The sequence below is a fragment of the Cetorhinus maximus genome, unplaced genomic scaffold (assembly GCF_964194155.1).
Source record: "Cetorhinus maximus unplaced genomic scaffold, sCetMax3.hap1.1 HAP1_SCAFFOLD_609, whole genome shotgun sequence".
Classification (NCBI taxonomy): Eukaryota; Metazoa; Chordata; class Chondrichthyes; order Lamniformes; family Cetorhinidae; genus Cetorhinus; species Cetorhinus maximus.
In genome coordinates, this window is record NW_027596551.1 from 88402 (window position 1) to 116206 (window position 27805).

Consider the following 27805-nt stretch of genomic DNA (forward strand, 5'->3'; position numbering starts at 1 on the left):
GAGGGAGGGATGTGGCGGGCCTGGGAGAGTGAGAGAGAGAGATGGAGGGCCTGGGAGACAGAGAGAGAAAGATGGAGGGGCTGGGAGAGAGAGAGAGAGAGAGAGAGAGTTGGAGTGACTGGGAGATAGAGAGAGAGAGATGGAGGGCCTGGGAGAGAGAGAGAGTGAAATAGATGGAGGGCCTGGGTGAGAGAGATGGAGGGCCTGGGAGAGAGAGATGGAGGGCCTGGGAGAGAGAGGGAGGGCCTGGGAGAGGAGAGAGAGAGAGAGATGGAGGGCCTGGGAGAGAGAGGGAGAGAGATGGAGGGCCTGGGGCGGAGAGAGAGAGAGAGAGAGAGACATGGAGGCCCTGTGGGAGAGAGACAGACAGAGAGACATGGAGGGCCTGGGAGAGAGAGAGAGTGAGAGAGAGATGGAGGGCCTGGCAGGGAGAGAGAGAGAGATGGAGGGCCTTGGAGAGAGAGAGAGAGAGACAGACATGGAGGACCTTGGTGAGAGATAGAGAGACATGGGGAGCCTGGGAGAGAGAGATGGAGGGCCTTGGAGAGAGAGAGAGAGGGAGGGATGTTGCGGGCCTGGGAGAGTGAGAGAGAGAGATGGAGGGCCTGGGAGACAGAGAGAGAAAGATGGAGGGGCTGGGAGTGAGAGAGAGAGAGAGTTGGAGTGACTGGGAGATAGAGAGAGAGAGATGGAGGGCCTGGGAGAGAGAGAGAGTGAAATAGATGGAGGGCCTGGGTGAGAGAGATGGAGGGCCTGGGAGAGAGAGATGGAGGGCCTGGGAGAGAGAGATGGAGGGCCTGGGAGAGAGAGATGGAGGGCCTGGGAGAGAGAGATGGAGGGCCTGGGAGAGAGAGATGGAGGGCCTGGGAGAGAGAGATGGAGGGCCTGGGAGAGAGAGATGGAGGGCCTGGGAGAGAGAGATGGAGGGCCTGGGAGAGAGAGATGGAGGGCGAGGGAGAGAGAGATGGAGGGCCTGGGAGAGAGAGATGGAGGGCCTGGGAGAGAGAGATGGAGGGCCTGGGAGAGAGAGATGGAGGGCCTGGGAGAGAGAGATGGAGGGCCTGGGAGAGAGAGATGGAGGGCCTGGGAGAGAGAGAGAGAGATAGAAATGGAAAGCCTGGGAGAGAAAGAGAGAGATGGAGGGCTTGGGAGAGAGACAGAGAAAGGGAGAGAGAGATGGAGGGCCTGGGAGAGAGAGATGGTGGGCCTGGGGGAGAGAGAGAGAGAGACAGACATGGAGGACCTTGGTGAGAGATAGAGAGACATGGGGAGCCTGGGAGAGAGAGATGGAGGACCTTGGAGAGAGAGAGAGAGGGAGGGATGTTGCGGGCCTGGGAGAGTGAGAGAGAGAGATGGAGGGCCTGGGAGACAGAGAGAGAAAGATGGAGGGGCTGGGAGTGAGAGAGAGAGAGAGTTGGAGTGACTGGGAGATAGAGAGAGAGAGATGGAGGGCCTGGGAGAGAGAGAGAGTGAAATAGATGGAGGGCCTGGGTGAGAGAGATGGAGGGCCTGGGAGAGAGAGATGGAGGGCCTGGGAGAGAGAGATGGAGGGCCTGGGAGAGAGAGATGGAGGGCCTGGGAGAGAGAGATGGAGGGCCTGGGAGAGAGAGATGGAGGGCCTGGGAGAGAGAGATGGAGGGCCTGGGAGAGAGAGATGGAGGGCCTGGGAGACAGAGATGGAGGGCCTGGGAGAGAGAGATGGAGGGCGAGGGAGAGAGAGATGGAGGGCCTGGGAGAGAGAGATGGAGGACCTGGGAGAGAGAGATGGAGGGCCTGGGAGAGAGAGATGGAGGGCCTGGGAGAGAGAGATGGAGGGCCTGGGAGAGAGAGATGGAGGGCCTGGGAGAGAGAGATGGAGGGCCTGGGAGAGAGAGAGAGAGATAGAAATGGAAAGCCTGGGAGAGAAAGAGAGAGATGGAGGGCTTGGGAGAGAGACAGAGAAAGGGAGAGAGAGATGGAGGGCCTGGGAGAGAGAGATGGTGGGCCTGGGGGAGAGAGATGTAGGGCCTGGGGGAGAGAGATGGAGGGCCTGGGGGAGAGAGATGGAGGGCCTGGGGGAGAGAGATGGAGGGCCTGGGGGAGAGAGTTGGAGGGCCGGGGGGAGAGAGATGGAGGGCCGGGGGGAGAGAGATGGAGGGCCCGGGGGAGAGAGATGGAGGGCCCGGGGGAGAGAGATGGAGGGCCGGGGGGAGAGAGATGGAGGGCCGGGGGGAGAGAGATGGAGGGCCGGGGGGAGAGAGATGGAGGGCCGGGGGGAGAGAGATGGAGGGCCGGGGGGAGAGAGATGGAGGGCCGGGGGGAGAGAGATGGAGGGCCGGGGGGAGAGAGATGGAGGGCCGGGGGGAGAGAGATGGAGGGCCGGGGGGAGAGAGATGGAGGGCCGGGGGGAGAGAGATGGAGGGCCGGGGGGAGAGAGATGGAGGGCCGGGGGGAGAGAGATGGAGGGCCGGGGGGAGAGAGATGGAGGGCCGGGGAGAGAGAGATGGAGGGCCGGGGGGAGAGAGATGGAGGGCCGGGGAGAGAGAGATGGAGGGCCGGGGGGAGAGAGATGGAGGGCCGGGGGGAGAGAGATGGAGGGGCTTGAGAGAGAGAGAGTGAGAGAGAAATGGAGGGCCTTGGAGAGAGAGAGAGAGAGAGAAATGGAGAGCCTGGGAGAGAGAGAGAGAGGTGGAGGGACTGGGAGAGAGACAGAGAGAGGGAGAGAGAGATGGATGGACTGGGAGAGAGAGATGGAGGGCCTGGGGGAGAGAGATGGAGGGCCTGGGGGAGAGAGATGGAGGGCCTGGGGGAGTGAGATGGAGGACCGGGGGGAGAGAGATGGAGGGCCTGGGAGAGAGAGATGGAGGGCCTGGGAGAGAGAGATGGAGGGCCTGGGAGAGAGAGATGGAGGGCCTGGGAGAGAGAGATGGAGGGCCTGGGAGAGAGAGATGGAGGGCCTGGGAGAGAGAGATTGAGGGCCTTGGAGAGAGAGATGGAGGGCCTGGTGGTGAGAGATGGAGGGCCTGGGGGAGAGAGATGGAGGGCCTGGGAGAGAGAGATGGCTGGCCTCGGCGAGAGAGATGGTGGGCATGGGAGAGAGTGAGAGAGAAATGGAGGGCCTGGGAGAGAGAGAGAGTGAGAGAGAAGTGGAGGGCCTTGGAGAAAGAGAGAGAGAAATGGAGAGCCTGGGAGAGAGAGAGAGATGGAGGGCCTGGGAGAGAGACAGAGAGAGGGAGAGAGAGAGGGATAGAGACAGCGAATCGTGGAGGGCCTGGGAGAGAGAGAGAGACATGGAGGGCCTGGAAGAGAGAGAGAGACATGGAGGGCCTGGGAGAGAGGCAGAGACATGGAGGGCCTGGGAGAGAGAGAGAGACATGGAGGGCCTGGGAGATGGAAAGATAGAAATTGAGGGCGTGGGAGAGAGAGAGAGAGAGACATGGAGGGCCTGGGAGAGAGAGAGAGATTGAGGGCCTGGGAGGGAGAGAGTGAGAGAAAGAGACACATGGACGGCCTGGGAGAGAGAGTGAGAGAGACATGGAGGGCCTGGGTGACATAGAGAAAGAGAGAGACACGAAGGGCCTGGGAGAGAGAGATGGAGGGCCTGGGAGAGAGAGATGGAGGGCCTGGGAGAGAGAGATGGAGGGCCTGGGAGAGAGAGATGGAGGGCCGGGGGGAGAGAGATGGAGGGCCGGGGGCAGAGAGATGGAGGGCCGGGGGGAGAGAGATGGAGGGCCGGGGGGAGAGAGATGGAGGGCCGGGGGGAGAGAGATGGAGGGCCGGGGGGAGAGAGATGGAGGGCCGGGGGGAGAGAGATGGAGGGCCGGGGAGAGAGAGATGGAGGGCCGGGGGGAGAGAGATGGAGGGCCGGGGGCAGAGAGATGGAGGGCCGGGGGGAGAGAGATGGAGGGCCGGGGGGAGAGAGATGGAGGGCCGGGGGGAGAGAGATGGAGGGCCGTGGTGAGAGAGATGGAGGGGCTTGAGAGAGAGAGAGTGAGAGAGAAATGGAGGGCCTTGGAGAGAGAGAGAGAGAGAGACATGGAGGGCCTGGGTGACATAGAGAAAGAGAGAGACACGAAGGGCCTGGGAGAGAGACACGAAGGGCCTGGGAGAGAGACACGAAGGGCCTGGGAGAGAGAGATGGAGGGCCTGGGAGAGAGAGATGGAGGGCCTGGGAGAGAGAGATGGAGGGCCTGGGAGAGAGAGATGGAGGGCCTGGGAGAGAGAGATGGAGGGCCTGGGAGAGAGAGATGGAGGGCCTGGGAGAGAGAGATGGAGGGCCTGGGAGAGAGAGATGGAGGGCCTGGGAGAGAGAGATGGAGGGCCTGGGAGAGAGAGATGGAGGGCCGGGGGGAGAGAGATGGAGGGCCGGGGGGAGAGAGATGGAGGGCCGGGGGGAGAGAGATGGAGGGGCTTGAGAGAGAGAGAGTGAGAGAGAAATGGAGGGCCTTGGAGAGAGAGAGAGAGAGAGAAATGGAGAGCCTGGGAGAGAGAGAGAGAGGTGGAGGGACTGGGAGAGAGACAGAGAGAGGGAGAGAGAGATGGATGGACTGGGAGAGAGAGATGGAGGGCCTGGGGGAGAGAGATGGAGGGCCTGGGGGAGAGAGATGGAGGGCCTGGGGGAGTGAGATGGAGGACCGGGGGGAGAGAGATGGAGGGCCTGGGAGAGAGAGATGGAGGGCCTGGGAGAGAGAGATGGAGGGCCTGGGAGAGAGAGATGGAGGGCCTGGGAGAGAGAGATGGAGGGCCTGGGAGAGAGAGATGGAGGGCCTGGGAGAGAGAGATTGAGGGCCTTGGAGAGAGAGATGGAGGGCCTGGTGGTGAGAGATGGAGGGCCTGGGGGAGAGAGATGGAGGGCCTGGGAGAGAGAGATGGCTGGCCTCGGCGAGAGAGATGGTGGGCATGGGAGAGAGTGAGAGAGAAATGGAGGGCCTGGGAGAGAGAGAGAGTGAGAGAGAAGTGGAGGGCCTTGGAGAAAGAGAGAGAGAAATGGAGAGCCTGGGAGAGAGAGAGAGATGGAGGGCCTGGGAGAGAGACAGAGAGAGGGAGAGAGAGAGGGATAGAGACAGCGAATCGTGGAGGGCCTGGGAGAGAGAGAGAGACATGGAGGGCCTGGAAGAGAGAGAGAGACATGGAGGGCCTGGGAGAGAGGCAGAGACATGGAGGGCCTGGGAGAGAGAGAGAGACATGGAGGGCCTGGGAGATGGAAAGATAGAAATTGAGGGCGTGGGAGAGAGAGAGAGAGAAACATGGAGGGCCTGGGAGAGAGAGAGAGATTGAGGGCCTGGGAGGGAGAGAGTGAGAGAAAGAGACACATGGACGGCCTGGGAGAGAGAGTGAGAGAGACATGGAGGGCCTGGGTGACATAGAGAAAGAGAGAGACACGAAGGGCCTGGGAGAGAGAGATGGAGGGCCTGGGAGAGAGAGATGGAGGGCCTGGGAGAGAGAGATGGAGGGCCTGGGAGAGAGAGATGGAGGGCCGGGGGGAGAGAGATGGAGGGCCGGGGGCAGAGAGATGGAGGGCCGGGGGGAGAGAGATGGAGGGCCGGGGGGAGAGAGATGGAGGGCCGGGGGGAGAGAGATGGAGGGCCGGGGGGAGAGAGATGGAGGGCCGGGGGGAGAGAGATGGAGGGCCGGGGGGAGAGAGATGGAGGGCCGGGGAGAGAGAGATGGAGGGCCGGGGGGAGAGAGATGGAGGGCCGGGGGCAGAGAGATGGAGGGCCGGGGGGAGAGAGATGGAGGGCCGGGGGGAGAGAGATGGAGGGCCGGGGGGAGAGAGATGGAGGGCCGTGGTGAGAGAGATGGAGGGGCTTGAGAGAGAGAGAGTGAGAGAGAAATGGAGGGCCTTGGAGAGAGAGAGAGAGAGAGACATGGAGGGCCTGGGTGACATAGAGAAAGAGAGAGACACGAAGGGCCTGGGAGAGAGACACGAAGGGCCTGGGAGAGAGACACGAAGGGCCTGGGAGAGAGAGATGGAGGGCCTGGGAGAGAGAGATGGAGGGCCTGGGAGAGAGAGATGGAGGGCCTGGGAGAGAGAGATGGAGGGCCTGGGAGAGAGAGATGGAGGGCCTGGGAGAGAGAGATGGAGGGCCTGGGAGAGAGAGATGGAGGGCCTGGGAGAGAGAGATGGAGGGCCTGGGAGAGAGAGATGGAGGGCGAGGGAGAGAGAGATGGAGGGCCTGGGAGAGAGAGATGGAGGGCCTGGGAGAGAGAGATGGAGGGCCTGGGAGAGAGAGATGGAGGGCCTGGGAGAGAGAGATGGAGGGCCTGGGAGAGAGAGATGGAGGGCCTGGGAGAGAGAGATGGAGGGCCTGGGAGAGAGAGATGGAGGGCCTGGGAGAGAGAGATGGAGGGCCTGGGAGAGAGAGATGGAGGGCCTGGGAGAGAGAGATGGAGGGCCTGGGAGAGAGAGATGGAGGGCCTGGGAGAGAGAGATGGAGGGCCTGGGAGAGAGAGATGGAGGGCCTGGGAGAGAGAGATGGAGGGCCTGGGAGAGAGAGATGGAGGGCCTGGGAGAGAGAGATGGAGGGCCTGGGAGAGAGAGATGGAGGGCCTGGGAGAGAGAGATGGAGGGCCTGGGAGAGAGAGATGGAGGGCCTGGGAGAGAGAGATGGAGGGCCGGGGGGAGAGTGATGGAGGGCCGGGGGGAGAGAGATGGAGGGCCGGGGGGAGAGAGATGGAGGGCCGGGGGGAGAGAGATGGAGGGCCGGGGGCAGAGAGATGGAGGGCCGGGGGGAGAGAGATGGAGGGCCGGGGGGAGAGAGATGGAGGGCCGGGGGGAGAGAGATGGAGGGCCGTGGTGAGAGAGATGGAGGGGCTTGAGAGAGAGAGAGTGAGAGAGAAATGGAGGGCCTTGGAGAGAGAGAGAGAGAGAGAAATGGAGAGCCTGGGAGAGAGAGAGAGAGATGGAGGGACTGGGAGAGAGACAGAGAGAGGGAGAGAGAGATGGATGGACTGGGAGAGAGAGATGGAGGGCCTGGGGGAGTGAGATGGAGGACCAGGGGGAGAGAGATGGAGGGCCGGTGGGGAGAGAGATGGAGGGCCGGGGAGAGAGAGATGGAGCGCCTGGGAGAGAGAGATGGAGCGCCTGGGAGAGAGAGATGGAGGCCCTCGGAGAGCGAGATGGAGGGCCTGGGAGAGAGAGATGGAGGGCCTGGGAGAGAGAGATGGAGGGCCTGGGAGAGAGAGATGGAGGGCCTGGGAGAGAGAGATGGAGGGCCTGGGAGAGAGAGATGGAGGGCCTGGGAGAGAGAGATGGAGGGCCTGGGAGAGAGAGATGGAGGGCCTGGGAGAGAGAGATCGAGGGCCTGGGAGTGAGAGATTGAGGGCCTTGGAGAGTGAGATGGAGGGCCTGGTGCTGAGAGATGCAGGGCCTGGGGGAGAGAGATGCAGGGCCTGGGAGAGAGAGATGGCTGGCCTCGGCGAGAGAGATGGTGGGCATGGGAGAGAGAGAGAGAGATGGAGGGACTGGGAGAGAGACAGAGAGAGGAACAGAGAGATGGATGGACTGGGAGATAGAGATGGAGGGCCTGGGGGAGAGAGATGGAGGGCCTGGGAGAGAGGCAGAGAGATGGAGGGCCTGGGAAAGAGAGATGGAGGGCCTGGGAGAGAGAGATGGAGGGCCTGGGAGAGAGAGATGGAGGGCCTGGGAGAGAGAGATGGAGGGCCTGGGAGAGAGAGATGGAGGGCCTGGGAGAGAGAGATGGAAGGCCTGGGAGAGAGAGATGGAGGGCCTGGAGAGAGAGAACGGGAGGGAGCAGGGTCTTGGAGAGAGGGAGAGAGAGAATGAGGGGCAGCAGGGCCTTGGAGAGAGGGAGAGAGAGAATGAAGGGGAGCAGTGTCTGGGAGAGAGAGAATGAGAGGGAGCAGGGTTTTGGATAGAGGGAGAGAGAGAAGGTGGGGGAGCAGTGTCTGGGAGAGAGAGAATGAGAGGGAGCAGATTCTGGGAGAGGGAGAGAGATGAGGGGGAGTAGGGTTTGTGGGAGAGGGAGAGGTGGGGGAGCACGGCCTGGGGGTGAGAGAGAGAATGAGAGGGAGCAGGGTCTGTGGGAGATAGAGAGGTGGGGGAGCAGGGTCTGGGAGAGAGAGAATGAGAGGGAGCAGGGTCTGTGGGGAAGAGAGTTGGGGGAGCAGGGTCTGGGAGAGAGAGAATGAGAAGGAGCAGGGTCTGGGGGAGAGAGAGAATGAGAGGGAGCAGGTTCTGGGAGCGAGAGAGATAGGGAGCAGGGTCTTGGGGGGAGAGAGAGAGAGGTGTCAGAGTCTAAGAAGGAGGGAGCAGGGTCTGGGAGAGAGTGGGAGAGGAGGCCTGGGAAGGAGAGAGGTGGTATTGGGAAGACTGCCTAAAGACCCCTAAAAACTGCTATCTCACCTGACTGTCTCATTTCCTTATTCAATCTCCTGAGCACTTCGAGTTAATTTATGATTGGCTGTGTTGGTTTGGGAAAACTCTGGTAGGAGACCATTAATTGCTCATGGCCAGATTGTGTTGACTGATTTCCACACAGTCTGGGAGCGCTAGTTGTGGGACATGCTGATACTGAGGATTAACTGCTTACAAAGGTATTACCTGTTCATTCTTTCCTCTCAGCATTTTTTCTTTGAGGCTTTTATGGTGTCCTCCTCGCAGTCACATTTCCACCTAACTTTGTATCGTCAGCAAATTTTATTACTCTCTGTTTCTACATCAGTCATTAATATAGATGTTTTTTTAACCACTTTATTGGAATTTTTTGAAGGAGTAACATGCGTAGTGGATAAAGGGAAGCCTGTAGATGTACTGTATCTGGATTTCTGGAAGGTATTTGATAAGGTGCCACATCAAAGCTTATTACGGAAAGTAAAAGCGCATGGTGTAGTGTGTTACATATTAGCATGTATGAAGATTGGCTGGCTGGCAGAAAGCAGAGAGTATGCATAAATGGGCCTTTTTCTGATTGGCAGGATGTGACGAGTAGAATTCCACAGGGATCTGTACTGGGGCCTCAACATTTTACGATTTACATCAATGACTTAAATGAGGGAGTGAAGACATGGAAGCTAAATTTGCAGATGGCACAAAGATAGGTCAGAAAGTATGTTGTGAAGAGGGCATGAGGTTGCAGATGGAAATGTTTAGGCTGAGTGAGTGGGCGAAGATCTGGAAAATGGAGTTTAATATGGGAAAATGTGAAGTTGTTTACTTTGACAGGAAGAACAAAAAAGCAGAGAATTACTTAAATGGAGAACAGCTGCATAATTCTGAGTGTTCTAGTAAATGAGTCACAAAAAGTTAGTGTGCAGGTACAGCAAGTAATTAAGAAGGCTAATGGAATGTTATCCTTTATTATGAGAGGGATTGAGCATAAAAGTAAGGATGTTATGCTTCGGTTATGCAGGGCATTGGTGAGACTGCACCTCGAATACTATGTGCAGTTTTGGTCTCCTTATGGATGCAGTTCAAAGGAGGTTTACTAGATTGATACCTGGAATGAGTGGGTTGTCTTACGAGGAAAGGTTGAACAGACTGGGCTTGTTTCCACGAGTTGAGTGAGAGGTGATTTGTTTGAAGTATACAAGATCCTGAACGGCCTTGACAAGGTGGAAGTCGAAAGAATGTTTCCTTTTGTGGGTGAGTCCAGAACTAGGGGGCACTGTTTTAAAATTAGGGGTTACCCTTTTAGGACAGAGATGAGGAGAATTTTTTCTGAAGGTTGTGCGACTTTGGAATTCTCTGCCTCAGAAGGTGGTGGAGGCGGGGTCATTGAATATTTTTAAGGCAGAGGTAGATAGATTCTTGTTAGGCAAGGAAATCAAAGGTTATTGGGGGTAGATGGGAATGTGGAAATCGAAACACAAGATCAGCCATGGCCTTATTAAACGGTGGAGCAGGCTTGAGGTGCCGAATGGTCTACTCCTGTTCCTATTTCTTATGTTCTTATGTATGTTGCTGAAGCCTCGCACTGATCTTTGCAGCATTGTACTCATTACAACCTGCCAACTTGAAAATGTCTCGTTTATCCCTACTCTTTGGTTCCTGTCCATTAACCAATCCTCTTTCCATGCTAACATATTATTTCCAAATCCACAAGCCCTTCTTATGTGTTAACCTTTTGTGTGGTACCATATTGAATGCCTTTTGGAAATCCAGGTATATCCAGATAAAGGTTCCCCTTTATCTACCCTATTAGTTAACATCCTCAAAAAACTCTAATAGATTTGTCAAATACTATTTCCCTTGCGCAAAATCATGGACAAATCCAATTTGGCCAATTGCTGCCTCATGAGTTCGTTCTCAATCAGCAAAGTGATGGAAGATGTCATTAACAGCGTTATGAAACATCATTTACTTACCAGTGATCGGTTTGGGTTCCACCAGGGCCTCTCAGCTCCAGCCCTGGCCCAAACAGGGAAAAAGAGTTGACTTCCAGAGGTCAGGTGTGAGTGACTGCTCTTGACGTGAAGGCAGCATTTGACCAACTGTGACACTAAGGAGCCCGAATAAATCTGGCCCAGAGATATTGGGGTGGAATTTCCGCATGGAGGCAGGGAACATGGCTGGTGTACTTAAGTGAATACCTTGTATTTGGAAGATGCTACCCAGCTCATGATGAAAGAGGAGATAATATACTGGAAGGGTTTAAAATTGATGAGATGGTATTGGCTAGGCTGTCTGTACTCAATGGTGATGAGGCACCAGGACTGGATCAGATACATCCAATAATACTGAGGGAATTGAGAGTCGAAATTGCAGAGGCACTGGCCATAATTTTCCAGTCTTCCTTAGACACAGAGGTGGTGCCAGAAAACTGGAGAAATGCAAATATTTACACCCTTGTTCAAAAAAGGGTGTAAAGATAAGCCCAGCAACTACAGGCCAGTCAGTTTAACTTTGGTGGTGAGGAACCTTCTAGAAACAATAATTCAGAACAAAATTAATGGTACTTGGGCAAATGTGGGTGAAATGATTAATTTTGGTAAGAAGAACAAAGAGAGAGAATATAAAATAAAGGGTGCAACTCTAAAGGGGATGCAGGAACAGAGGGACCTTGGTGTATATGTGCATAAATCATTGAAGGTGGCAGGACAAGTTGAGAGCACGGTTAATTAAACATACAGTATCCTAGGTTTTATTAATAGGAACATAGAGTACAAGAGCAAGGAGGTTATGTTAAATTTCTATAGGTCATTAGTTCGGCCTCAGCTGGAGAATTGTGTCCAGTTCTGGGCGCTGCACTTTAGAAAGGATGTGAAGGTGTTAGAGAAAAGATTCACGAGAATGGTTCCAGGGATGAGGTACTTTAGTTACATAGATAGTTTGGAGAACTTGGAACTGTTTTCTTTGGGGAAGAGAAGGTTGAGAGGAGATTTGATAGAGGTATTCACAGACAAACTGCTCCCATTGGTGGAAGGACCGAGAACGAGAGGGCACAGATTTCAGGTAATTGGCAAATGAAGCAATGGCGACATGAGGAGAAACTTACTCATGCAGCGAGAGGTTAGGATCTAGCATACACTGAGAGTGAGGTGGAGGCAGATTCAATCGAGGGAATTGGATTGTCATTGAAACGTAGGTCTGAGGAGCAGACCATTCAGCCCACCAAACCTACCTGCCATTCGTCAAGATCATGCATGATCTGGTTATGGTCTCAACTCCACCTTCCTGTCTGTCCCCCTTCCACTTCATAAACCTTGACTCCTTTGTCTATCAGAAATGTGTCTAACTCTGTCTTGAATAAATTCAATGACCCAGTCTCCACTGCTCTCTGGGGAAGAGAATTTCACAAACTTAATAACCTTGAGAGAGAAAAAAAAGGAAGGATGTACAGGGTTACGGGGAGAAGGTGGGGAAATGGCACAAGATGAATTGCTCTTTCAGAGCTGGTGCAGACATAATGGGTCAAATGGTCACCTGTACTGTAATGATTCTGTGAATCCATGGAAGGCTGCAAGGTGCGCCTATTGGGCTAGAGATTGTCTTCCTTCCGCATCCAACTGTGTTAGCTTGTAAAGTCAAGCAGCCTATTGTAACCTGATCTCAAAAATATCTTCCTCTGCCCTTTTTCCCATGGCAATGTGAAACACATTAACCTTGTACCTGGGTGGAAATGCTCATGTTTACACATGTTATAATGTTTACAACCCAGCCCCTTTAACACCTTTCTAGGATTTTGGGAGACTCTGAGTCTACTCCATTGCAAACCCAGAAACTGCTGCCATTGTCTCCAAGCATAAATACCTTGCACCACCTCCTTAGTAAAATAAAATCTGAGCTGCATTTTGATCTCGTCCAATCAAACTACCCAGGCTAGTTGTCAGGCAGACTGCAGAACAGGTCACATGAGCCCCTTCATTTATTCTAAATTTAAAGGTTCTGTCCCAAAACGTCATCTTATAAACCTCATAATTGTAATATGCTTACTTAGAATTTTATAATAGTTTAGTATAATTTTCTTTTGTACACTTCCTCTGTTAATAAAGTCAAGGAGCCCATTTGCTTTTATAAGACTTGTCTCAACTTCAAAGATTTGTGTGAATACACCCCACGTGTCTCTGTTCCTGCACCCCCTTTAAAATTGTACCATTTAGTTTATATTGTCTCTCCACATTCTTGCTACGAAACACCAGTTAATTTGATCCTGATTATTGTCTTTGAAAGGTTCCTCCATAATCAACGTTAGACTGTCTGGTATGTAAAGACCAGCTTTATCCCCCTCTCATTTTGGCATCACCCTGTCATCATTCCCTTATCTAAGAAGGATTGGAAGATTTTGACCACAGACTGTACAATTTCCAGCCTTACTTCCCTCAGTAACCTAAGACGCACCCCATCCAGGTTGAGTTCACTTCACTACACTGAGGACTGCAAGCCTTTTCAATACCTTTTAAACCCAAGCCACCTAATTACCACCCAATTAGCCTACACTTAATTATCAGCAAAGTGATGGAAGGTGTTGTCGACAGTGCTATCAAGCGGCACTTAGTCAGCAATAACCTGATCACTGATGCTCAGTTTGGACTCCGTCAGGGTCAATCAGCACCTGACTTCATTACAGCCTTGGTTCAAACGTGGACAAAAGGGCTGAACTCCAGAGGTGAGAATGATTGTCCTTGATATCAAGGCAGCATTTGACCGAGTGTGGCATGAAGGAGCCTTAGCAAAACTGAAGTCAGTCAGAATCAGGGCGGTTGGGGGGTAAACTCTCCGTTGGTTGGAGTCACACCTAGAACATAGGAAGATGGTTGTGGTTGTTGGAGGTCAATCATCTCAGCTCCAGGACATCACTGCAGGAGTTCCTCAGGGTAGTGTCCTCGGCCCAACCATCTTCAGCTGCTTCATCACTGACCTTCCTTCCATTATAAGGCCAGAAGTGGGGATGTTTGCTGATGATTGCACAATGTTCACCATTCGTGACTCCTCAGAAGCAGCCCATGTCCAAATGCAGCAAGACCCGGACAATATCTAGGCTTGGTCTGATAAGTGGCAAGTAACATTTGGACCATACAAGCACCAAACAACGAATATCTCCAACAAGAGAGAACCTAACCATCACCCCTTCACATTCAATGGCATTACCATCATTGAACCACCCCACTATCAACATCCTGGGGGTTACCATTGAGCAGAAACTGAACTGGACTAGCCATATAAATACTTGTGGCTACAAGAGCTGGTCAGAGACTGGAAATCCTGCAATGAGTAACTCACCTCCTGACTTCTCAAAGCCTGTCCACAATCTACAAGGCAAAGGTCAGGAGTGTGATACAATATTCTCCACTTGCCTGGATGAGTGCAGCTCCAACAACACTCAAGAAGCTCAACACCATCCAGGAGAAAGCAGCCGCTTGATTGGCACCCCAACCACAAACGTTCACTCCCTCCACCACCGACACATTGTGGCAGCAGCGTGTACCATCTACAAGATGCACTGCAGGAATTCACCAAGGCTCCTTAGACAGCACCTTCCAAACCTGCGACCACTACCATCTAGAAGTTCAAGGGTAGCAGATGCATGGGAACACCACCACCTGCAAGTTCCCCACGAAGTCACTCACTGTCTTGACTTGGAAATATAGAACCGTAGTAAAGTTACAGTGCAGAAAGAGGCCATTCAGCCCACCTGTCTGTGCTGGTCAAAAAGAGAAAAAGGAACTAGCCGCTGATTTTAATGTCACTTTCCAGCACCTGGCCCGTAGCCTTGGCAGATTATATCACTTCAGATGCAGATCCAAGTACCTTTTAAATGAGTTGAGCATTTCAGCCTTAACCACCACCTTAGGCAGTATTTACTGGCACCCACCACCCTCTGGCTGAAAAGCTTTTCCCTCATGTCTCCTCTAATCCTTCTCCCAATCACCTTAAATCTATGCTCCCTGCTAATTGACCCCTCAGCTAGGGGAAACAAGTTTTTCCTGTCTACTCTATCTAGGCCCCTCATAATTTTGAACACCTCAATTAGGCCACCCCTTAGTCTCCTCTGTTCCCAGGAAAACAACCCTATCCTATCCCATCTCTCCTCCTAGCTGCAATTTTTAAGCCATGGCAAAATTCTTGTAAATCTCCTCTGCAGTCTCTCCAGAGCATTTGTGTCCTTCCTGTAATGCGGTGATCAGAACTGTACACAAAATTCCAGCTGTGGCCTAACCAGCATTTTATATAGTTTCATCATTAAATCCCTGCTTTTGTATTCAATACCTCGTCCAATAAAGGAAAACATTCCATCTGCTTTCTTGACCACCTTTCCACCTTGTCCAGCCACCTTCAAGGAACTGTGGACATGCACTCCAAGGTGTCTCATTTTCTCAACCTCTCTCAATAACTTCCCGTTTATTGAGTGTTCCCTTGCTTTGTTTGCCCTCCACATATGCATTACCTCACACTTTTCCAGATTGAATTCCATTTGCCACTTCTCCGCCCACTCAACCAGACCATTGATATCATTCTGGAGACAACAGATATCCTCTTCACTATCAATTACACAGCCGATTTTTGTATATCCTGCAAATTTCACAATTAAGCCTCCCATTCCTTCACTGTCGCTGGGTCAAAATCCTGGAACTCTCTCCCTAACAACACTGTGGGTGTACCTACACCACATGGACTGCAGCGGTTCAAGAAGGCAGCTCACCACCACCTTCTCAAGGGCAATTAGGGATGGGCTATAAATGCTGGCCTAGCCAGCAACACCCATGCCCCATGAAAGAATAAATAAAAGAAAACTCCTGTTTATGTATTTTTATCCTATCCACTATCACTGCAACCTCCTCCTTTACTGTGACAAGGGCAGAATTCTCTTTAGTCAGGGCAGATAGAATGTACTCCATGTACCTCAGCCAGACCCTCTACCTCCAAAAAATATATTTTTCATCCCTATTTGGTCCCACTCATCCTTTGACAATCCTTTTACAATTTATGTTTATAAAGAGGCTTTGGCATTCCCTTTTACGTTAGCCTGCTGATCCATTCTCATATACACTCTCTTCCCTTCCTCTGTTCTCTTCCCAACTTTCTGCATTCAGTTCGTTTCTCTACTCAATTATATACCTGATATTTATCATAAACCTCTTTTTTCCTGTTTCCATTTAATCTCCAGCTTTGGATACCCTTCCTTTCTCCTCATGGGAACGTGTCGACTCTGTACTGGAGCCATCTCCTGTTTCAAAGCCCCGACTGTTCATTTACTGTTTTACCTGCCGAGCTTTGATTCCAACCCACCTGGGCCAGACCTCTTTTGAACTGACTGGTCTTAGCTCTCGTCCACTTCAGTATTTTCACACGAGTTAGTTGCCTTGCCTTTTTGCATAAGCCCTCTAAACCTAATGTGTTTTTGGATGGTATTGCCTAGGGGGCAGCACTTAGATGAGAAATAGGAGGAAGGCCAATGGTCAATTGAGAATCCAGAAGCAATGATGTAGGCACTGTTTTTCACAAATGAACAGCCTCGTTCTTTTGCATGGTGCCCTGTCCAGTTTTGGTGTGCGAGCTGAGATATTGAATGGGGGACTTGGCATGTGTGGAGTGACATTATTTTCAGTCATTCAGAAAAAAACAGTAGATTGAGCGCTAATGTAAGGATGTCTTCCAGGGGCTGATATTTAATGAGACGACTGGTCTGTATTCTCCTGTCAGTGAATCGACTCACGTGCCGAACCTGGACAGTACTGTGCCGCAGTTTGAAGCACCATCCCCTTCACACAGGTACTACTCAGCACATTTATCAGTTTGCATGTCAGTGAGTTATGTTTCAGATTTAGAAAAAGTATGAAAACTGCTTTGTTCAAATGCTTCCCAGTAAATGCAACCAGTCCCACGCCCAACAGAACCTCCATCAACCTCATGTACCAAAGATTGACCACCCGCCTGGCGCCTGCCTGGCGTCTTCTGCATTATTTAGTCCTTTCAAATGCCCCATGAGCCACTCTCCCAGGTTGTAATCTGTCGAGCGAGGAGATGGAGAGTCGGAGATGACTAAATGAGTGTATGTTCTCAGTTACAGCTTCCCACTTCTCAACTGTACAACTTTCCCCATTCACAGCCACACCTATTCACCCTCAACTTCTCTCTGTCATGTCCACACACTCAATCTGTTTTATTTAGATTTCTCCACTTTTAACCAAACCACCTCACTGCTTTTCTCAATTTAAAACAAGAATTCTTTGGAAACACTGATCCGATCCATTTCTCAGATTTAGCCCATCTTCTTCCTCTATCACCCATTCCCAAGGTGCTCTATCCCCACCGATACCAACTCACCACCTTCTCCTCTTATCCCTTATATCCGTCTCCCCACCTATTCACTGTCTGTCTGTTCCATCTGTCTCCAGACATATGTCCAATTGTCTCATGACCTCAATTACACTGTTCTTATAGAATCCTTCCCTGGAAACAGTCCATTTATTTACTTTTTAGGTGACAAAGTGTCCTGACTTCTATGCTTACTATCGTCATTGCCATTTAATTAGCAAACTTTTATTCTAACCCTTTACGACAGTGGAGAATTTGACTGAATCAGTGTTGTCAAAGCTGAAACCATTGAAAATTTGAGTTAGTTAACCCGGTCTTTCTTAGAGCAAACAAACCTAATTTCCTGAGCTCTTCCCTGGACATGACCTTTTGACGTGACTGGTGTGAAGGATTCTCTCTCGCTGATGGCCATGTTTGCTGCTGTGGCTATAAGTAGATGGTGTGAATAGATATTGGAGTGACTGGGGAACTGTCCCATGGCGTGGGGGCTGGGAGGATTTGGTGGAGGGCCCTGTTCAGGACTCCTGTTCCCTCTGAATCAGGGCATAAGTTTTCTGTTCTCAATGCAAAGGAGATGTTTTAAAGCAGAAAAAGCTGCAAACGGTCAGCAGGGAAAAGGTGAGTTTCCAGCCAACGGCTCTTTGAACTGGAAGATGTTGCAGATGACCAGTCTATTAGAATGAGCAAACCCAGTGCAGAAGAGACAAGGGTAAGAAATTACTATGTACAAAAGAAAGGCACTAAAGAATGATCCTTAGAAGGATGAGACGGAAATTAGGAGCTGACTAAATGGGAGTAGGGATAATAGTGTAAGATAAAAGGAAACATAATGAGAGAAGTAAGAGAAATGAGGAGGGGAGGCGGTGGCATAGTGGTATTGTCGCTGGACTAGTAATCCAGAGACCCAGGGTAATTCTCTGGGGAGTCGGGTTGAAATTCAGATGGTGCAATTTGAATTCATTATAAATCTGGAATTAAAAGTCTAATGATGACCATGAAACCAGTGTCGATTGTTGTAAAAAACCTATTTGGGGGTTCACTAACGCCCTTTAGGGAAGGGAATCTGCCGACCTTACCTGGTCTGGCCTACATGTGACCCTAGACCCACAGCAAAGTGGTTGACTCTTTAATGTCCTCTGAAATGGCCCAGCAAACCACTCAGTTGTGACAAACTGCTGAAAAATCTCAAAAAAGGAATGAAACCAGACAGACCACCCGGCATTGACCTAGGCACCGGAAACGACAACGGCAAACTCAGCCCTGTTGACCCTGCAAAGTTTTCCTTAATAACATCTGGGGACTACTTGCCTGGAGGAGTGCAGCTCCCACAACACTCACGAAGCTTGACACCATCCAGGACAAAGCATCCTGCTTAATTGGCACCACATCTACAAACATTCACTCCTTCCACCACTGACACACAGTAGCAGCAGTGTGTACCATCTACAAAATGCAATGCAGGAATTCACCAATGCTCCTTAAACAGCACCTTCCAAACCCACGACCACTACTATCTAGAAGGACAAGGGCAATAGATGGATGGGAACACCACCACTTGGAAGTTCCCCTCCAAGTCACTCACCATCCTGACTTGGAAATATATTTCACTTCCTTCACTGTCGCTGGGTCAAAATCCTGGAACTCCCTCCCTAACAGTACTGTCGGTGTACCTGCACCACATGGACTGCAGCAGTTCAAGAAAACAGCACCAGTTTCCTAAGGGCAACTAAGGATGGGCCATAAATGCTGGCCTAGTCGGCGAAGCCCACATCTCATGAATGCATTTAAAAAAAACACAAGATGCATACAAGACATTGATTGGAGGACTTCAAATAACGGATGGGGAGAGTAGCAAGGAACAAGCTGAAAGAGCCCAGGATTGTGCTGGTAGAAAGAAGGCACTGGGGTGCAGACCATTCTGCCAGCTTTTTATTGATAGTGACCACCTTCCCAATATCTGACCCACAGCTTACTCCACTCCGGCAGCATGTGTACACCCACATGCCATACACTCCCCAGCTGTTGATCCCTGCCATGGAATGAACTCTCATTCGCAGCTAAACCTGCACTTCAGAGCTCTGACCCTGTGCTGCTTGTTAGAATGATAGGACATTTACAGCACAGAGAGATGCCACTCGGCCCATCGTGTTTGCGCCAGCCAAAAAACGAGCCACCCATCATAATCCCACTTTGCAGCATTTGGTCCGTACCCTGCAGGTTACAGCCTTGTTCCGCTGCCCTCTAACTTCTACCTTGGCATCACTCTGGCTTGACTTTATCCACCCTACTATATTCCTTATTGATCTCAATTTCTCTCTGCGTTCCTTTTAGAATAAAGCTTACTAAATCTTTCCTAACCGTGAGTCATACAATTGAAACAAGTGCACAGGAAGAAGCCATTCTGGTCAATGCACCTTCTGGAGGTGTCAAATTCTACTACTCTGCTCTTTGATTCATCCTTCTATATTCTTCCTTTTGGTTTTTATTTGAAACTCAGTGCAACCTCTGCCTGAAAAGACTGTTGCTCTTCTCTCTGATGTCTGGGATCAGCTTTCTCGATTCCCTCTGTGCTGCCTCCAAAGTGGCGAGAGTTGTACCCAGTTCTCCCCTTGTGTGAAGTACTTCAGTCAGGTTCTCTGGATTTAAATGCCTGTTGTTGGTGAAGATGATGTGTTTCGTGACATGAGTCTTTAACTCAAGTCGTGCTCAGGATTAAACATTCCTATTCCGCTCTGCCTTCTGAACCATGCAATGGCCCTCTGCCCTACAAGGTCAATCCTTCCCCGAGCCGCCTGACCAGAAAGGAAAATGCAGTTGGAAACCTGATCTGCTCAGTGCAATGTGGTGTACCCACACCACACGGACTGCAGCGGTTCAAGAAGGCAGCTCGCCACCATCTTCTCGAGGACAATTAGGGATGGGCAGTAAATGCTGCTCCGCCATTCCATGAGATCATGGCTGATCTGATTGTAATCTCAACTCCACCCTTCCACCTACGTCCAATAGCCTTTCACCACCTTGCTTATCAAGAATCTATCTACCTCCGCCTTAAAAATTTGACTTTATGGGGAGTATCAAAAATAAGTTGCTTAAATTTTGTCCTTGATTGAACTTGGTGAAAACTGTATTCCGTACACGGGTGTATTTGTTGTAAAATAAAGTTTCTCAGTTTGCAAGCACCTTCATGTCACTGAGATTCTCATGAGTGATTTTACAAGAAGCATGTAATTATCATGTCCAGATCCAGCAACTGTGGATCTTACTGTTCCAGCCTTGAGCTATGCTATCACATCCCCATTCATTCGGCAATAAATGGATGCTCCTGATCGTGAGGAATGTAAGGACCACTTGTAGAAGTGACAGAAAAGCTGGAAGAATATCGAGTGAACGCAGGAAATTTTTAACCTGGTCACAGCTACTTGGGATCCGATGTGCACTGACGTAATGGCAGTTGAAATTATTTAGAATCTAAAAGTCAACCGAACAAAAACAGGGAGGATTAGTGGAAAATATCAAATGAGCTTGTTGCCCAAAGGAGGAGAAAGGCAAAAGAAAAGGCAGCCGGAGTCACTGTGGAGAGTTTCCTGGCTGGTGTGTCCCAGGAGGTGATTGCTCCCCAGACAGTCAGAGTTCAGGATGGTAGATGGAAGAGTAGGAAAAGGCAGGAAGTGCAGGAGTCTTTGCGATGTGTCTTTCTCATACTGGAACTCAGCTGGAAATGACAACACCTCGATGGGAGTGCAGCCCAGGCCATGACACTGATGGGCAAGGGACAGTACAGGGGAAGGACCATAGAGTACAAATGCAGTCATTACGGGAGATTTGATAGTTAGGAGGACAGATGGGCATTTCAGTAACCGTCATCATGAGTCCCGCATCGTGTGTTGTCTTCCTGGAGATAGATTGAAGAATATAACAGAGAGGGTGCAGAATATTCTACAGGAGGAAGAGAGTGAACTCGAAGTTGTGGTACACATTGGTGCCTCCACCTAGGGAGTGCAGGCATTGAGATCCTGCCGTCAGATTTTCAGGAGTTAGGGAGGAGGTTTAACAAGTAGGACCTCAAAGGTATTAATCTCAGGATGCCATGAGATCCACTGCCATGGCAAGTGCCATGTGCTAGCAAAGATAGGGAGGATCAGTGCATGGCTTGAGGCATGGGTGCAGGAGAACACACGGTACAAGGAGGAGGAACAGGCCCCTCGAGCCTGCTCCACCATTCAATAAGATCATGGCTGATCTGATGGTGACAAGCTGAGTGAATGGGAAAATGCATGACAGATGCAGTATAATGTGGATAAATGTGAGGTTATCCACTTTGGTAGCAAAAACAGAAAGGCAGATTATTATCTGAATGGCTATAAATTGAGAGAGGGGAATGTACAACAAGACCTGGGTGTCCTCGTACAGCAGTCGCTGAAGGTAAGCGTGCAGGTGCAGCAGGCGGTAAAGAAGGCAAATTGTGTGTTGGGCTTCGTAGCCAGAGGATTTGAGTACAGGAACAGGGATGTCTTGATGCAATTGTACAGGGCCTTGGTGAGACCGCACCTGGAATATTGTGTGCAGTTTTGGTCTCCTTATCTGAGGAAGGATGTTCTTGTTATAGAGGGAGTGCAGCGAAGGTTTACCAGGCTGATTCCTGGGATGGCGGGACTGACATGTGAGGAAAGACTGAGTTGATTAGGATTATATTTGCTGGAGTTCAGAAGAATGAGAGGGGATCTCATAGAAACATATAAAATTCTAACAGGACTAGACAGGGTAGATGCAGGAAGGATGTTCCCGATGGTGGGGGAGTCCAGAACCAGGGGTCACAGTCAGAGGATACGGGGTAGACCATTTAGGACTGAGATGAGGAGAAATTTCTTCACAGAGAGTGGTGAGCCTGTGGAATTCGCTACCACAAAGTAGTTGAGGCCAAAACATTTGTTTTCAAGAAGGAGTTAGATGAAGCTCTTGGGGTGAAAGGGATCAAAGGATATGGGGAGAAAGTGGGAGCAGGCTATTGAGTTGGATGAATGGCACTGCAGGCTTTAAGTGCTGAATGGCCTACTCCTGTTCCTACTTTCTATGTTTCTTTGACCTCAATTCCACTTTCCTGTCTGGCCCCCATAACCCTCGACTCCCTTGTAGATCAAAAACCTTTCTAACTCAGCCTTAAATGTGGATAGGAGGGAGGGCTTCATATTCTTGGGACTTTGGGACCAATTCTGGGGCAATAGGGACAGGTTGCACCTCAACAGGACTGAGATTAATGAACTCATGAGAAGGTTCACTCCTGTGGTTGGAGGGTTTAAACAAAATTGGCCAGGGAATTTGTATCAATATATGGAAGTAAAAATGTTGTTATGTAAAAGAGTGAGAAGTGTTGGATAGCACTCGAGAAGGAAGTGGTAAATTAAATAGAAGCAGACGAAGGAAACTAGGAGAAAGAGAAAGTCAGGTTTACAATGCATGTATGTAAATGTACAAAGTGTGATGAATAAGGTTACTGAGTTACAAGCACAAATGGCCATGTGGGAATATGATGTAGAGGCAATGACGGAACCATGACTTATCGGTAGTGAGGACTGGATGCTTAATATTAGAACCGCAGAACCATAGAAAAGTTACAGCACAGAAGTTCGGCCCATCTTGTCCATGCCAGCCGAAGGACAACCAGGTGCCCTTTCTAATCCCACCTTCCTGCACCCGGCCCATAGCCCTGCAGCTTACACCACTTTAGGTGCAGATCCAGGTACTTTTTAAAAGAGTTTAAAGTTTCTGCCCCTACCACCAACTTGGGCAGCGAATTCCAGACATCCACTACTCTCTGCGTAAAAAAGTTCTTCCTCATGTCCCCCTACACCTTCTGCCACTTACCTTGAATCTATGCCCCCTGGTTCTAGAATTCTCCATCAAGGGAAACAATTTTATCCTGTCCACTCTATCTATTCCCCTCATAATTTTGTACACCTCAATCAAATCACCTCTCAGCCTTCTTTGTTCTAAGGAAAATAACCCCAACCTATCCAATCTCTCCTTGTAGCTACACTTTTCTAACCCTGGCAACATTCTTGTAAACCTCCTCTGCACTCTCTCCAGAGCTATTACGTCCTTCCTGTAATGTGGTGACCAGAACTGCACACAATACTCCAGTTGTGGCCTCACCAGTGTTTTATACAATTCCAACATTATATCCTTACTTTTATATTCTATACCTCTGCCAATGAAGGAGAGCATTCCATGTGCCTTCTTTACAACCTTGTCTACTCGAACTGCTGCCTTCACGGACCTGTGTACTTGTACGCCAAGATCTCTCACTTCATCTACCCCTCTTAGTATATTCCCATTTATTTTGTACTCCCTGTAACTATTTGACCTCCCTAAATGTATGACCTCACACTTCTCTATGTTAAAATCCATCTGCCACTTTACCGCCCACTCCACCAACCCAACTATATAGTTTTGGAGATTATGGCTATCCTCTACACTATCCATTACTCGGCCAATCTTTGTGTCATCTGCAAATTTCCCAATCGTGCCCCCCACATTTACATCCAAATCGTTAATATATAACACAAACAGCAAGGGTCCCAACAGCGAGCCCTGTGGAATACCGCCTGAAACAACTTTCCATTTGCAATTACTCTTTGTTTCCTGTTACAAAGCCAACCTTTTATCCAGTTTGCCACATTACCCTGAATCCCATGGGCTTTTACTTTCCTGTCCAATCTGCCATGTGGGACCTTGTCAAATGCCTTGCTAAAATATCCATGTACACAACATCCACTGCACTACCTTCATCAACCCTTCTTGTCACTTCCTCAAAGAGATCAATCAAATTTGTGAGGCAAAACCTTCCTTTGACAAAGATAAAAGCAAAAAACTGCGGATGTTGGACATCCAAAACAAAAATAAAAATACCTGGAAAAACTCAGCAGCTCTGACAGCATCTGCGTGAGGAATACAGGTAACGTTTCGAGTCCGTATGACTCTTCAACAGAACTAAGGAAAAATAGAAGAGAGGTGAAATATAAGCTGGTTAAAGAGGGGGTGGGACAAGTATAGCTGGATAGAGGGCCAGTGATAGGTGGAGATTGCCAAAAGATGTCACCGTCAACACCTCTTTGTCCTTTTGTCTATGACATCTTATGGCAATCTCCACCTATCACTGGCCCTCTATCCAGCTCTAGCTGTCCCACCTCCCCCCCCCTTAAACCAGCTTATATTTCACCTCTTTTCTATTTTTCCTTGGTTCTGTTGAAGAGTCATACGGACTCGAAACATTAACTGTGCTCCTCTCCGCAGATGCTGTCAGACCTGCTGAGTTTTTTCAGGTATTTTTATTTTTGTTTTTGCTTCCTTTAACAAATCCATGCTGACCATCCCTGACTAGTCCATGCCTTTCCTCATGACAGTTAATCCTATCTCTCAGGATTGATTCTACTAATTTTCTCACCACCAATGTAAGACTAACTGGCCTATAATTGTTTGGCATTTCCTTTGATCCCTTTTTAAACAATGGAACTACATTTACATTTCTCTAGTCCTCCGGTACCTCCTCTGTGAAGATTGGAAAATCATCCTCAGAGCACCTGCTATCTCCTCCCTGACTTCCTTCAGTAGCCTCGGAAACAATCCATCTGGCCCTGGTGACTTATCGACTTTCAAGGATTTCAACCCTTTGAGTACTTCCTCTCTGTGACTATCCCATCCAATATCTCGCAGTGTTCCTCCTGGCCTACTATATCTACATCCTCCCTTTCCTTTGTAAACATGGAGACAAAATATTTATTCAAAACCCTTCCCACAGCCTCTGCATCTACACACAAGTTTCCATCTTCATCTCTTTGATAGATCCCACTTTTTCCTTTACTAACCTTTTAGCATTAGTGTATTGGTAAAACATCTTTGGGTTATCTTTAACTTTACTTGCTAATCTTTTTTCATGCCCTCTCTTTGATTTCCTTATTTCCTTTTTTACTTCGTCCCTGCACTTCCTATATTCGTCTAGGCTATCTGCAGTGCTTAGTTCTTTGTGCCTATCGTATGCTTTCTTTTTCTGTTTGATCTTCCCCTGTATTCCTCTAGACAACCAGGGAGGTCTAGATTTGGTAGTACCACTCTTATTTTTGTAGGAGACTACTTTATACAATTAGGATCTCGCTTTTTAGTGCTTCCCACTGGTTTTCCACTGTTTTATCCTCCAGCAGTGCTGTCCAGTCCACCTCAGCTAAGTCCCTTCTCGTTTCTGCAAAATTTGCCTTCCCCCAGTTCAAGACTTTTACTCCTGCCTTATCTCTGTCCTTTTCCATGGTAATGCTAAATCTAACTGAATTGTGATCATTGAAGGATATAAAGTGTTTAGAAAGGTTAGGGAAGTAAAATAGGAATGTTGGGTGACAGTACTGATTAGAGAAGTAATTGCAGTGTTGGAAAGAGGGTATGTCCGTGAGGGGACAAGGACAGAATCTATTTGGTTAGAGTTCAGAAGCAAAAAGGGAATGATCATATGACTGGGGGTATTCTATAGACTCCAAATAGTGAGAGAGAGATAGAGGAACAAATCTGCAGGGAAATGACAGAGATGGGCAAGAACTATAAAGTGTGATAGTGGGGCCTTCAATTATCCAAATATTGATTGGGATAATGTTAAGAGGAAAGAGGAGGGAGGGAGAGGAATTTCTGAAACCTGTGCAGGAGAACATCTTCTCAGAATGCTCGTGGTCCAACTAGAGGAGGTATTGCTGGATCTAAGAACAAAACATAAAAAGTAGGAATCGGCCATTCAGCCCTTTGAGCCTCACCAGCCATTCAGTAAGGTCATGGCCGATCTGAATGTGGCTTGTTACAATCCCTGTGGCAAAACTGTAAACCAAAATAACCAAATTTCAAAATGACCCCCAAATGAAGAAATTGCGAACAAAATTTTGATCACTTTTTGTAACTTTATTTTAGACAAATTGGAGCCAAAACAAATTAAATGAATTAACAGGCAAATGATACTTCAGATAAAAAGATAAATTTCACTTTAAATAATCGCTAAAACAAAAATATGTTTTACACAACCACAAGCATTTGCATCACTCTCTGCACAAATGTGGCACTATATAGCTACACAGTTCTGCAATATGCTGTTCTTCATTCATGCAGGGTAGGTCAGGGTCCTGTCTGACAACAGCTTCCACATCCGAGTTTCACAGGTACATTTATCATCAGTAAAGCACACTTCTACGAGCCTCATCTCCCTCAGGTCACACAGCTTTCCAGTGTTCCTTTACAACCAACCAATAACACCCTGGTTCACGGCCACTCCTGGGAAAACACCCAGCTCTTGAGCATCTCCAAGCTATTCACTCTGCTTTCCACATTTTAGACCTTTTTAGCCAGCTCACACATCGCTTTCAATAACTCCTGTCTCCTTTTCTGCCAAACAGAAAAAACTGACCTCTTCTTCAGTGATTTGCTGCTTCTCACAAGAATTCTATGTTCCTCTTTCTGTCTCTGTCTGCTTTCTCGTTGTGTCTACATCTGTCCCTTCATCCTCAAGCTCCTTTGCTTGCAGCTCTCCTTTGTGTATGTTAGCCACATGGTTTTTTTTTGTTTAATTCCTTCCTGTTGGTACTGCTTCTAGGTCAAGGGTTGCCAGGTTGCACAGATAAAGTTTCTTCTTATCCAAGAAAATTACAATTGATCCCTTTACAATTGATGTAAACACTTCAAAGTCCTTTTCAAACATTCTTTAAAAAAATTACAGATTCCACAGACATTTTAAATAATTTTTTCTTACTGCTTTCTACTGCTTTCTGGGTCAATGGTCATCACAACTTCAACTCCTGCCCTTGTAGAACAAAAATCTCTAACTCAGCCTTCATTATATGCAATGGCACAGCCTCCACTGCTCTCTGGGATAGTGAATTCCAAAGATTAACAACTTTCTCTGAGAAAAAAATTCCTCCTCATCTCCATCTTAACTGGAAGACCCCTTTTTTTGAAACTTTGTCCCTTAGTTCTAGATTCCCTCATGAGGGGAAACATCCTTTCAGCATCTACCCTGTCAAGCCCCCTCAGAATCTTGTGTTTCAATAAGATGACCCCTCATTCTTCTAAACTCCACTGAGTACAGGCCCAGCCTGCTCAACCTTTCCTCTAAGACAAACCCCCTTCGCCCCAAGAATCAGCCAAGTGAACGTTCTCTCAACTGCCTCCAATGCAAGTACATCCCTCCTTAAATAAGGAGACCAAAACTGTACACAGCAAGTATGGTCTCCCCAACACCATGTACAGTTGTAGCAAGATTTCCCTCCTTTTATGCTCCATCTCTCTTGCAATAATAGCCCACATCCCATTCAACTTCCTAATAACTGATGTACCTGCATGCTAACTTTTTGTGATTCATGTTCCAAATTCCTCTGCAAAGCAGCCATCTGTAGCCTATTTAAATAATATTCTACTTAATGAGTACTCTGTATCTGTGTATACTAAGAGGATGATGACTAAGTGTCAGTGGTAGAGGTAATGGATGGGTTGAAAATGGAGGGGCTGATGTTGGTGGAAAGACTGGATATGCTTAGTGGATAAGTCACCTGGTCCAGATGGCTTACATCCCAGGTTGTTAAAGGAAGTGGGAGGGCTTGTTGCAATCTTCCAATCTTCCCTAGATACAGGGAAGTGCCAGAGGATTGGAGAGTCGCAGAAATGGCACCCTTATTCAATAAAGAGTGTAAGGACAGTCCTAGTAACTACAGGCCAGTGAGTTTAACGTGACTGCTGGGTAAGATTTTAAAACAACAATCGGGGAAAAACCCAACAGACAATTTGAGAGGTTTGAGGTAATTAAGGAGAGCCAGCACGGATTTGTAAAGACAGAATGTGTTTGACGATCAAATTAAATTTTTTGATGTAACGGAATTTTGGGAATGCAATGGATTTTATCTATATGGATTTTAGGGAGTCTTTAACAGAGTACCATGTAAAAGATCCCAGATGGGATCTACCCCAGAGTACTGAGGGAGGCAAGGGAGGAGATTGCTGGGGCCTTGACAGAAATCTTTGTATCCTCACTGGTTACAGGTGAGGTCCCAGAGGACTGGAGAATGGCCAATGTTGTTCATTGTTTAAGAAGGG

At 49.2% G+C, this 27805-nt stretch overlaps 1 protein-coding gene across 2 annotated transcripts in view; it reads left to right on the forward strand.

Moving 5' to 3' along the window:
* Positions 1–27805, forward strand: part of cop1 (COP1 E3 ubiquitin ligase) — a 147337-nt gene that overhangs the window by 65243 nt on the left and 54289 nt on the right. For both annotated transcript variants that reach the window (XM_078535713.1, XM_078535714.1), the window contains exon 7: positions 16038–16150. In XM_078535713.1, the coding sequence (XP_078391839.1) occupies positions 16038–16150 (113 nt within the window). The remainder of the gene's footprint in view (positions 1–16037; positions 16151–27805) is intronic.